Source organism: Mchenga conophoros, linkage group LG2 (assembly GCF_057382185.1).
Source record: "Mchenga conophoros isolate Kocher_MC1m ecotype Shallow Benthic linkage group LG2, M_conophoros_male_GT1.1, whole genome shotgun sequence".
NCBI lineage: Eukaryota > Metazoa > Chordata > Actinopteri > Cichliformes > Cichlidae > Mchenga > Mchenga conophoros.
In genome coordinates, this window is record NC_140527.1 from 7011469 (window position 1) to 7024645 (window position 13177).

Genomic DNA, 13177 nt, shown 5'->3' on the forward strand with positions numbered 1-13177 from the left:
AAAGTTATAGTGGGTATTTGCGGATTTTCCTTTTCATCAGTGATATTTACATTTGTGATACATTGGCCATCTCCCATTTGTTTGATAAGTAAAATGGGATTCATTACTTTAACATTCTCTTTTTACACATTGGAGCTAAAGGTGTACGTAAGCGGCAAACTCTTTTTTTTTTTTTGGCCAAATCTTCATATGAATTTCACTCACCAATAAATTGGCCCCTCTGGGTATTCACTTTAATTCCTGGAGAGTGGGATATTGTGGGGTATTGTGGGTTCTGGCCAGATCTTTGGTGATTTGTGTGTGAGTGTGAGTTCGCTCTTTTGATCACTGCCTGGACTAATGAAAGCAGATACAGGCACATGGGAGTCAGAATAGGAAAGCTGAAACTGTAGATACTAGTACAGATGTAGTGTAAAGAACCATGTTTCGAAGTGAGCTGAGCTACTGCTGCTTTTTTCTCTCATTTCTCGTGAGGAAGAATTTGGAAAAGAAATAAAGTTTGTTCTTAGCGTAATTTTTAGAAGTTGGCCAGCAATTAATATTAACCATTCCCCACCAACTGATCAAATCAAATATAGAATAGAATAGAATTCAACTTTATTGTCATTGCACATGTCACAGGTACAGGGAAACGAAATGCAGTTTGCATCCATCCAGAAGGGCTTTAGCCATGATATAGATATATTACAATATATATTCGCAATAATATAGATATTACAGAAATGGGTCTATTATGGTATGTTATAGTGTACACAGTATGAAGTATGTTATGAATATTCTATAACTATAAGTATGTACAGGCTGTACATCTAAATGTGTTTACGTAGAAATAAGATCAAGTTCAGCAACATCTAAAAGGTGTATTTCAACTTAAGTTAACCAGTGCAGACAAGCACAAAGAAGTACACTAAAGGCTTTTAAAACCTGAATTAATAGTTTGCTAGAATTTAGCAGGATAAAGGTGGGTACACCAGTAATCACTGGGACCCAGGTGTGTCTCAGTTTTCGTGCGTGCAGTTCAGAAAGATGATAATAATGAAGCCAACAAAATTCCCCTCAATTCTTCTGCAAAATCTTTAAAGCTGTAATTTAAAGTTCCTGCAAAGTCCACTCAATGCAGAAGCTATCAGAAGCAAACCTTTCTCTTTTTTCTGTTTCTTTTTGCTTAAATTTTACTTGTACTTTTATTCATGTGTTTGTTTTAATGATGGCTTTTAGGAGTGCCATTACAGAGGGCACTCATTTACTTGAGTGACAGGTGTATCAGCTTATTATTCAGGTCTTGTTCCGCCATCGTGACTGCCAGCAGTGAAACTAAATCTTCAGAAACTGGTTGATGAAGTTGTTTGTTTCTAGTTTAGATTGAAATGTATGTTTTAAAAAGCACCGTCGTATCCTGATCATTTAGTTTTCAATATGTTCCATCTCCACTGTTGAAATACTCGGGACAGACACATATTCATACAGAGTTAGGAGTAATTGTACCCATCATACCAAGCGGACCCTATAAACAGTGCTGTATTATAAATAATCAAAACATCATTTTGTTGTTATGCCTCGTCAAGGACAGATTTATGTATGGCCACTGTGTTTAAAACTACATCTGGAAACTTTTGAGTTCTATTATAATAATTTGCATCAGCTTTTTTGGATTGATCTTTAATTGTAATACATTAATCTACAGTAGCTTGCAATTTTATCAGTGAAATCAGCAAATATTTGTCTGATAAATGTTTTTTTTTGCTGAAGAAATAAGGGACGATAAAAATGGAAATGTTCTTTTAAAATAAAGGCAACTCATAACTAATTACAATCAATGAATAAATGGACTTGCATCACTGGTGGAAAGTAAATGTCCATGTTGTGGGAGTATGACAAATATACAATAATGCAAATATTGTGGGGACAACTCATAAATGCACAGTAACTCCCATGAAATGGCTATTGCAGAATCTATAGTGCATAAGGAGACATATACTATATGCACTGTGTGTTTTGATACAGTGCATTGTTTGAGTAAAATTAATAGAGACAGTCCTAATATCTTCTGCAACTGGAGAGAGCATGGTAGAAAAAGTATTTGGATCTTAAGTAAGACTATACATAGTCAGAATACACAATTACACTGTGGCATTACAAGCAGGGGTGTTTCTGGGAGGTTTTTTGTACATTTGACATTTTTACTAGAAATAAAAACCAAGCAAAAAGAATGAACTATTTAAATATATTTTTGGTTACAAAAGTAAAGAATTGTAATTTTAGTAGAAGTAAATATCCTTTGTTGAGGGTTTGCAAAGCAATGGAGTTAGAACATGTCAAGCAGTGGACTAACCCACTGTGATGTGCATGGAGGGAGTCCATACTGCTGGTAACTAATAGGCTTTCACTGCATGTAATATTATTTAAGATTAAATAGTGGGACACTGTCACCCCAGGTCCCCCCCTTTACTCAATCCCTGGTTTCAAAAGGGGAAAAAAAACATTTGCACACCATTTGGCTCCTATTTAATAATTTTAATTCTTAAAGCATTCCTACAAAGGCAACGTCTCAATCAGTCGTATTTTCTTCAGGCACACATACCTGTCTTAAATTGGATCCAAATACTGTGAAGAGTTTCCCGTCTTTGAATACATATTATGATTTTCTTTTTCTTCTTTTTCCTTTTATTTTTAACAAATTTGGGCTGTTACCTAAAAGATTTTGCTTCAATGTGTGCACACTTTGTCTTTTTTACTGTTTGTTATTTATTGTTGTGTTATTTAGAGAGTCTAAAAGTTTATTTGCAATGGCCTTTCCTAGATATGCCTTTAAATAACATAAACCTGGGACATATACACGATAGGAAGAACGCAAACAGTTTTTTAAAAGGCAAAATAACAAAACTTATAGTACAGTGAAGCATCATAATAATTATGGAAGTTGCATCAAAGATAGATTTAAGCACAGCAAGCACGGCCTGGTCGTGTGATATTTTATGAGGTCATCATTTGTCTTAATCTACAAGGAGTATTTTAGCATTTTAAGTGCTTCAGTAGATTAGGTTTCCCCACTGCTGAGCAGCGTCCTGTGTCCTCTCACTTTAAGTTTGCTGCACATACCCACTGACATTTTCTTCATTGTTTAAACTTTTATATTTGGACCACTGCCACGCATTTTAAATTCTGAGTATGTGGCTCCGAATTTGTACTCTGTTGTTTGTGTGGCCTCTTGAACTGAGTGCCTCTGTCATCCCTGCACCATATGTGCCAGCATTTAACTACTACACAAATTGTTGAAACATCTCTGCACAAGAGATGCCAAGACAAACTTGTATACAGTACACTCAGCCTAATTCTGCTTGATGAGTGAAGTAATTCAGATGGCAATCCGCTGGCTGCCAATAATGTGCACTAGTTCAGTCCCCCTGTCACTCATGTTGGTCTGCTGATGGTACAAAAGGACTCCCTCGCTTCCCTCTTGACTTGCTCCACACAGAGATGTGACTGGAGATAGAATTATGCATTTTTCATGAGGCTCCAAATGCAACTATGCTCACTGCTTCTGCTCAGGCTGGGCTATATTTTGCTCTGTCGATACCTTTTTATGATTTGAATGCTCACTCGTGGTGTGGCAAACAAGCTTAGCGAATAATCGTGTGTTTTTAGACGCCCTCATATAATTGCTGTTTGGCTTTTTGTTTTTAACTTTCTTCTCATTTAAGATCTTTTCTTCCCTCCTACTCATACTGTAACATTATAGCTGTATTTCAGTTTTTCTAATGATTTGTATGGGGTCAGTCCTTAATCTTTTGTGCACGTATTGACATCTTGATCACTCTGTACATATACGCAGTTCATAAAAGTATAAATTATGGATTGCATCTGCAGATTTTGGCTATAGCTTTCAGACAGTTCTCATTATTTTTGTAAATGTTCTCTCCAGGCCGGGCCGTTATACATACGTCGAGGAACATCATCAAACCCACTCAAGATAGAATAAAACGGAACGGTGTCTAAATTTTAATGAAATGACAAAGTAATACTGATTAATTAGCTCACAAATTGACAAGAGTGTGAAATGAAATCCAAAAAAAGCTTCTATTCAGGTTCAGGGCACAACTGTAGTAACAGTGTTAAGTAGGTGCATTTATGACTGGAGGGTGTCGATTGTGCATAACCAGTGAATGCCAATTAGCCTAATTGGTTGTAGATAATTCGTTTTGTGGATTACAAACATAAAAATTAAGTGTGTGTGTGTGTGTGTGTGTGTGTGTGTGTGTGTGTGTGTGTGTGTGTGTGTGTATAGATATAAAGTAAAACTATACTTTATATAACTCGTTTTTACTTTTCATTTCTCTGTTGCTAACTTTAGGCACAAGACCCTCAGGTGCTGGAACAACTGTCCAAAAACATCACTCGCATGGGCTTGACCAACTTCACCCTCAACTACCTCAGGGTAAGTACTGTGTGTGTGTGTGTGTGTGTGTGTGTATGAATGTGTGTCTGTCTGACAATGTCTATGACTGTCATTCTGCTTTTTGTTTTTCTTCTCATCTTGTCACACTTGATGCGCACTGAGGAGCAATTCTTGTCCATATTTAAACACAGTAATTCATGTTTCTCATAATTTCTAAGTATCTTGTATGCTTAGACTGAATAAACTTATATATTCATGTTTTGTCATCGTTAATGTGATCTTTTGGCACTATTACATTATACGGGCTACGATTAATCTTTTCTATTTGCAGATATATTGACTGTTTGAATATATAAGTTTGACTTGAACATCATTTCTAGACATTGTTTCCACTCCTCAGTTATACTGTTAGTGCAAATGTACCTATTTTCTCTTTTTTTTACTAGCTGCTGCTGTTATTTATGTGCTGAACACAGTGAAACTTAAGCGTATAATTTCAAAAGTGCATGGCATCAAAACAAAAAGAAGTACTTATTCATTCTTTACTGTCTGCATATACGTGTTTTTGTACCTGACCGCAGCAATATAATTTACGGAAATGGGAAGTATAAGCCGACTGAATACATTAGTGATTATTTCACAACGCTCTGTTTGTGTTTTTCGACACCACAGTTGACTGACAGCTACGATTTCCAAATGGGAGAACAAGAGCGAGCGGGAGAGAGACGGGGAGAGGGAAGAATTAATTGGATACAGAAAATTAGCATAACGTTAATGAACGCTCCCTGTTGAGACTCATAATTGTGAAATGGCGCGCGAATCAGGGAACGGCACCTCCGCTGCTTATAATAACTGAGTGAAGAAAGACACACAGAGGGGGTGAGAGGGAGCAGGGTGACTGTTTTTGTTTTTCTATAACAATGATCGTCGATACAGAAAGTAGCTGCTATGTGGCTGAAAAAGAAAAAAAAAATCAAGTATCTGTAATTAGTTGCTAAAGCTTTAGTTTCTGGTCTTTCTCTGTTTTGTTGATTCATTTGGTCAGTGCTTGGCAGATGAAACAACGATTGTGTCTTGCTTTCTGTTTGCTGACACCATGCATTTCATGGAAGAGGTTAAGCTGTTTGTGTCTAAACAGTCGCAGCTTGACTCGAACTGTGTCAGCCCTCCGAACCTCAGATGTATTTCAGAATACAGTGTGGTTTTATTTCAAATGGAACAGAAAATGTGAAACACAACAAATGATTTAGCGTTGTTTTGAGGTTTAATTGAATTTCAGTAATAATGAAAACAAGCTGCACATTATTTCATGTGTTAAATAGTAATATTTGCGAGAAATTTTCGGTTTAAAGGGGCGTCAGGAAGGCTGAAGACTCATTTATCCTGTAGCGGTGAATCTGTCTGTTTTCTATAGGTGCATAGATTTATGATCCCATTTCAGCTGATAAATGTGATTTTTAGGTTGCTTTTATTAGACAGTTTCATTTCTTATTTTTCACAAGAACAACTGCCAACTGATTTCCTTTCTTTCCAACACCCAATTAACCGTCTTACGATCCCTTTAGATTCATTGTCTGACCTCTTGTAGCAGTCCTGATATTCAGGTTGGGAATCACTGCTGTGTAGTCACTATTTTTCACTTTGCAAATGATATTTTCCCCTTACTGTTATCTGAAGGTGTCAAGGTAAAATACACCCTTTCCTCACATTAAACTAGCAATAATGTGTGTCTGGAAAAGACCTTTCCCAGTGTTTATCAGTCCTTCTAAAGAGACTGACAGTTTCCTGGCTTAGGGGTTACAACCGGCCTTTCTCTTACTCACAGAGGCACACACACACACACTTTCTTTTTTTTTCATTTGGAGTATTTAAGCCTTTCCATGTATTGGAGCTGCCGACTTCCTACTATTCAGCCTGAAAATAGCCCTTGTTTTCAGGCTGAGAGCCAGGGCTTGTTGGCTGAGCTGGGGAGGGATATTACTGTGTCAGAAGGGAACTATCAGAGGAGAACATGGGATTAGTCTGCTACAGGGATGTTCACTTTACCTCGAGCGGCATGGCATCAAAACACTGCCGTCCTAACAGAGGGAAAAGCAACAGACGTGGTTATGTTTATGTAGGATAATTTGGCGTTAGCAGCTGAGTCTATGGTTGTTAGAATGACTAAGTTTAAAGCCCCTGTCTGGTCAGTGGTTTGAATATCCATCATGGTAAAACATGATTCCTGGTATTGCTGTCGACTTGAATAAAAGCCTCCAAAGCTATTGTAATCAAAGGAGCAGTGTAGATAACACATACAGCCCGTGATAAAAATCTCCTTCAAACTTTAAACTTTTCTTAGTTTTTCTTCTTCTTTTTTTATTCTGTGTTGCTGTACAGTACATCTGAAGATGGGATGAGCATGTTGATTAGAATTGACATCAGAATAGCAGGAATGGTGTGATGCTGAAGGTCACATGAGATCATTTGAGCATGCAGTGAATGATTAACAGTCTCCTTTCTCTCAGTAATGACTGTTAGAGTGCCCTTGAGCAACCTACTAGGCCACGCCTACTTTGACTGCAGCAGTTTTCACCTTGTATCACAATCTTATTGGGATACAGTAGAAACAACTATTCGTTTTCCGGTTGGCAGCACTATAGTTATGAAGCTGCAGTGGCCCAAATGACTGACACCAGACTGAAGACATTATTTGTTGTATGATTCTAGCATGTTGTGAAATGTGTTACTTCAGTCTTCCTAAATGCATCTTGGAACAAAAGCTAGCAGCAGTTGTTTCAGTAAATGTCCAGTGGCAGCATATGATTGTGTTATATAGATAAAACCATCTAGCTATGAACATTGATAGGAATTAGAACCTGTAGAAGCAATTTTATGGTATATAACTCCAGCAGTAGAGTCCTAGAGGCAGTTTTCGCCACTCCGTAGCCATCTTGCTAACACCTCTAAGCAGTGTGGGCAATTACTTTAAAGTTGCTATCTAAATAAATTGGGAGATGGGCACTTCATCAGTCTTCAGGACATAAAAAACACTTGTAGGATCAACAGTAAAATTTGATTTAAAAATGCTTTAAAGTTTGGTAACTTTACACAAAATAAGTTTTAAAAGCTTGAATCCATGAAAGTTATGCTTTTATGTTTGAGTTTTAACTTTAGCTATATAGTTTCATTAAAAGAGTTCAGAGTGCCAACTGATCATTGTGGCTGAAAAAATGACAATTCATACTACAAGAAAATGGATACATTTTATGTACATCTCTGTTAAAGTAAGAAGTGGATACACTAGCTACCTGCGTGGTAGCCAGTGTGAATTCATTCTCTACAGCATCAGTTATAACCGAGCAATTAATTGGCTCTAATATATAATTTGGATGTTTGATTGTGATATTGAAAACAAAATAAATTAGATAAAACAAGAGATAAAATATTTTCCTATGATGCTCTCATTTTGCTTTGGTTTTTTTTTTGTTTTAGATTGAGCATACCCTGGGGCACTTTTCAACTCTCCCTGAAAGTCCAAGCTGTTTCACTGTTTAGTTTAGCTCAAGCCAACATGAGCTTTTGATCAACAAGAAATATCTTGAAAAAGTTCATTTGGCGTCTCTCTCTGGCGTCTACTTTTGGTTGGTTGTTACTTCAGCTCTACTTGTGACTGCTGTGCTGACAGCTCTGCACATCGTGTCTCTTTGGCAAGGACTTCATTATGCTCAGAACGGAATTCCCTGCATTTTAAAAACACGTGTCTGAAAATATGAATGTGTAATAAGTCATGTGTACAAGTCAAACCATACGTGGAAGTAAGGCATGAAACACGTTGATATCAAAGCATATGAGTAAATATTATGTTACTTGTTTATTAAGTATTCTGCTTTTGTCTAGCCCCGGTCTGTCTCCAAAGTGAAGGTCTGCAGGCCAGCTTACAAGACAGGTTTTAAGCTCAAAAACACCCCCTTGTCTGCTCCTAAATCCCAGTGAAAACCTTGTGTACACCCCCACATCCACCTCTTTTTTTCATTTATCTCTTACATTTAAAGTTAAGTTTATGAAAGTACCATGTAAAAACACCCATTTTTCAATGTCCAGTAAACACACGTTTGTCGAGAATAATGTGAGCGATCAAGATTATAATATTAACCAAAATACTTCAATACTTAATTCTTTTTTCCCTTCTTTCATGATCTGTCTCCATCTCATCCTATCCCTAGCATCCTTGTCGGTCACACCACCTTCTGCATTTCACTATATTTACCAGCCTTCTCTCTTTTCTACATGATATCTCTGTCTTCAACATCCTTTTCCAAATATAGCCACTATCTCTCCTGTACACATGTCCACTCCACCTCAGCCTCACCTCTCTAGCTTTGTCTCCAAATTGCTCTACCCAATTACCAAAGCACTGTAATTGTGATTTTTTTTCTTCTTCTGTATTCCACCAACAACACAACTGGCATAGAAAACAGGTTATTTTTTTCATTTATAAAACTTTTATTGCCATGTCGCTCACTTTTAATGTATTTTCTATTTCCTGCTTACTCTGTTTTTTGTTAACAACGTTCATCATTGTTCTCTAACTTTAACCAAAAAGTTATTGTAGTTATTGTAGTCAAACTTTGTGATGCCCTAACTCAAACAAAACCCTTTTTCCCTAGGAGGGACAAAAATTCTTTTCATTTATCAGTTTTCAAAAGCAAATTGTGCCACTGTGTTGATGCAGGCCTTGATCGGAAAGTGCTTATGTGAACGTGTTAAAGATGGCAATTAAGTATTGTGTTTTTGAATCAGCCTCAAGTTGTTCTGCGGGGTAGATTTTTCAGACCAGAATGTAATATAAGGTCAGAATCTAATTGTAGCCTGTGTCAGGAGAACATCTATTTCACTTAAGACAATTTCAAGTTCTTATAAGCAGTGCACTCCGTGGCTGCAAATTGCAACACCACCAGAGGGGATCTATTCCACATAGCACCTGCATGTGCAACCTCCAGAGTCAGCTAGTCCTGAGAAGTAAAGGACAAAAATATTCCATGTAGAAATTAACCAGTTTTAACATTTTGACTAGTTTGTTAGATTAACTGATAATTTTAATTTGGCCGTCAGTGTGAACGTGAGCTTGAATGGCTCTCTATCTCTCTTTGTTAGCCCTGTGATTAACTGGTGACCTTACCAGGGTTTACCTGCCTTTCAGCCTCCCTGTGACCCCAAGTTTGATAAGCAGTTTACAAAAATAGATGGATGGATGTTGCAGAACGTTTAATGCTCAATTTTTCCTAGACAGACAAAAGTGAGTCAGAAAAACAGAACCGTTTTATTCAGTTAGAGGATATGAACCAGGCTAGCTGACTGGAGTTTGATCCTAGTATTTTCCTGTGATTGGTTTAATGCAGGCAGGCCTGCAACTGGCCAATGGCTGTCCTCCAGCTACAACAAGCATCTGGATGGTTACTGCTGCTGAACAAGTTGGGCTGACCAACTTGTAATGCTATCCAGATGTTATCTGGATAAGCTTATCCTGATGTATTTAAAATGACAAGACGACCCCTGATTCCTCCTACAAGATATCACCAGAGATTTACAGTTTTCCCCTAGATGAATACTGTACTTAAAGTCTCCTTAAGAGCAGAATATTGTTGGAGGACAGTGTGGGAACGATGAGGCCAGTCTGAGTTGGCTGTGTCTAAAGCAGAAACACTCAGACACACACATGTCCAAGTTTGTGTGCATGAATTTGAATTTTCTATGAATTATAAACAGCTCAACAAAGACTGCTTATATTTAAAAGCCTTACCCTGCACATCATTCTGTTTCTCTGTGAAACACTTTCTAATAGTAACCTGTTTTCTAAAGGTACTATATTAATAGTATCCATAAAACCTAGATTTACTGCCTAATGAATAACTCCCAATCTGTATGTGCATGATTAATTAGACAACAAACTCATAATTTTTATGTTTGTTTGTTCTTTTTACCTTAATAAGAACAGCAGCGCCATTAAGATGACAGTGTCTGTCTCCTCTAACGAAGTGTGTGGCTTGTGCTATTGTGTTTGCAGTTGTGTGTCATCCTGGAGCCCATGCAGGAGCTCATGTCAAGGCACAAGACCTACAACCTCAGCCCCCGGGACTGTCTCAAGACATGCCTATTCCAAAAATGGCAGAGAATGGTAGCCCCACCAGGTAACTACCCATTACCTTATACACAGATTTAGAAGAATGTGTTTTCAGTTAAAGCTGTTTTACTGTGCAGTTCATGTAATAATAATTAATTGAAAGTGAACATTTGATGTTCCAAGTGGCATTAACTAGATTGGATAATGACAACATCTTCTTAAATGTTCAGATCCAAGCCCAAGATCTAATTGTTTCCTCTACTGAGCTTTTAAGATTCTTCCTTTTAACAGCTTTTAATTCCAGCCCGTCACTCTCTGTGTGGGAATCTGAATATTTTCACTCAGAATGTGTTTTCATTGCATCATTTATGTTCCCAAATTTGCCATTATATGTCTTAATCCCATAAATATGTTTTGCCTGTCAGGTATATGAAATTAATCAGAATTCAGGGTTGCCTCTTGAATCTCAGCCTTGCCAATCTTAACGAGCCTCTTAGCTTTCTATGATTGATGTTTGCAGGGTGGTTTCTGAAAAGTACCAGGCTTAAATTGGCTGTGTGGTTCTTAAGCTGGAGAGAAGGAGTAAGCCGAGGTTTTTTTGGGAAGGGGGGGGGGGGTTTGGATACATCGGAGTGGCTGCAAATTACAGCAATGCTTAGCGAGGCGTGACGAGATGTCTTTAAAAACCAACACCAGTCAAAAAGCCTTTGACTCAGACCTGTGTAACTTTAATTAAGAGTGCTGGGTGTAATCAAACTAGTAGATCCAGCTCCCTGGCCAGCGGCTCCCCAGCGTCGACGACGTTCTTCAAAGAAAAGAAAAAAGAAAACAGAGAGGGAAAAAAAACAGAAGGCATTTTATGAATATAAAGTCTTAGGGAAAAAAACAGACTCCTGTATTGATAGTTAATTGTGCTCATGGTATAAAAATACAGCTTAATATGAAATCCCCCGTAGCTGCTAAAGATTCATCATATACCAAATAGAGTTATTTATATATGTTTATTGTGTTATTTGGCTTGGTAGCGTTTATGTGGGAGTGCTGGCTCTGAACCGCCGTGTAAAAATTAAGTCTGATTCTTCCTTGAGGTCAGGGCTCTGAGTCCGTTTCACCATCTGTCTTTATTTTGACATCACAGTTGCCTGATCTTTGCAGTTTAGCTGGAATTGGGGTTTTCCTTATTGGTTGCGTGTTATTCTCCTTTTCCTGCAATTCTTCTCCAGCTTGGAAACTGGTTGGGATTTAGCCAGGAAGGAAGCCACGGGCGCATTTATGCTCTGATAAATCCTTTTGGTGGAAATGGAAGCGATTTTAGTGCGTCACTGGTTCAGCATCGGAGGAAACCAGTCGGATAACAGAAATGATTGTCTCTGACAATGGGCCCGCTTTTCCTTTCTTTCTGTTTTTTTGCACACACGTCTGTCAAAGTCAGGAATCAAAAGAGAAGAAAGACTGATAAAAATTCCTCTTGTTTTGCCTCTGATTTATAGTTTCAGTTTTGTTTGTATCATGAGTCGCTGGTTGTTATAACTGAATATGAAAGCATCTCCCTTGGTGTGATTAGTAAGAACCTCAAAAAATGTATTTCATTTTCAGACATCTGTTTGAAGATCATAGCAGTGTTTTCTTCTCTCTCTTGAGATTAAAAGGAATAATGTTTTCTAACAAATGTTGGCAGGATTTGCAAAATCTTGTATTCATAAATTATGCACTACATAAATTATTTTGTTAATACTAGAAACACTAAGATCTCTATTTAACCTGTGCCAGTGCTTTATATCTTTTTTAATAATAATGGTTTAATAATTTAATTGCACTTTCAGGACTCGTGTATGGCTCATTAGTAGAATAATATATTTCATTTAGTTTGCACAGTGGTGCACAGTGGTTCAATAGCATCTGTGTGGCATTGAATGTTCAGTTATTTCTCTCCCTTTTCTGTGTCGTCATCTCTGGTCTGGTCTTCTTTTGTCTTAAATTGTTTAAGAAATGATCCAACTTTCTGAGTAAAATAAAACTGATTTTGGCTCCGGTTTCAGCTGGACACCCACAGAACTTCAAAACGGAAATATTTCCCACAAATCACAAAAAAGGTATCTTCTCTCTTACATTGTCTATTGTCTGCAGCCTTAAAAGAAAACAGCACCCTGGTGCTCACCGGGATGCACTGAAATATATTTTGTGTGCAAGTTTTTCATGGATGCTCAACTGCATGTCAATAAAATAGTCCTCATACCTGTACTGAATTTAAAAAAAAAGATACAGGTTAGATGATGCATGTTAAACCATTCTAAAACAGAGTGATTAAAACTATACACACTCGTGCTCAGCAATTCAGACGAATGTGCAAGAATGCATACATAAAAGCATATTTAGTGAGACAAACACAGATGGGCTTTCTGCCTCACTAGAGCAGTTTTAATCTGGTTCGTGCGATTGAGGAACACCACAGTCGGTGCTGTGCCGAAATCATTAACAAATTTACATTACGATGAGCATCAGGGTCCATTGTTGAGCATTTATGCAAATAAAAAAGGGGTTCTTTCTTACTAGTGCATGTCTTGGAAGATGTTAACACTCGTGTGGTTTCACCTCAGAAGAAAACAAAGCATGGGTTCTGTAGAATTTGCATAGCCCGTTTTTGCATGTGTTCTTTCTGCATGCGTGCATGTACTCTG

General features: G+C 37.6%; 1 protein-coding gene across 4 annotated transcripts in view; it reads left to right on the forward strand.

The window, feature by feature from the left end:
* Positions 1 to 13177, forward strand: part of ldb2a (LIM domain binding 2a) — a 112978-nt gene that overhangs the window by 90291 nt on the left and 9510 nt on the right. For 2 of the 4 annotated variants that reach the window (XM_085284673.1, XM_085284683.1), the window contains exons 5-7: positions 4352 to 4435; positions 10443 to 10566; positions 12539 to 12592. In XM_085284673.1, coding sequence (XP_085140799.1) covers positions 4352 to 4435; positions 10443 to 10566; positions 12539 to 12592 — 262 coding nt within the window. The remainder of the gene's footprint in view (positions 1 to 4351; positions 4436 to 10442; positions 10567 to 12538; positions 12593 to 13177) is intronic. The other 2 variants (XM_085284656.1, XM_085284665.1) reach the window with 1 other exon arrangement.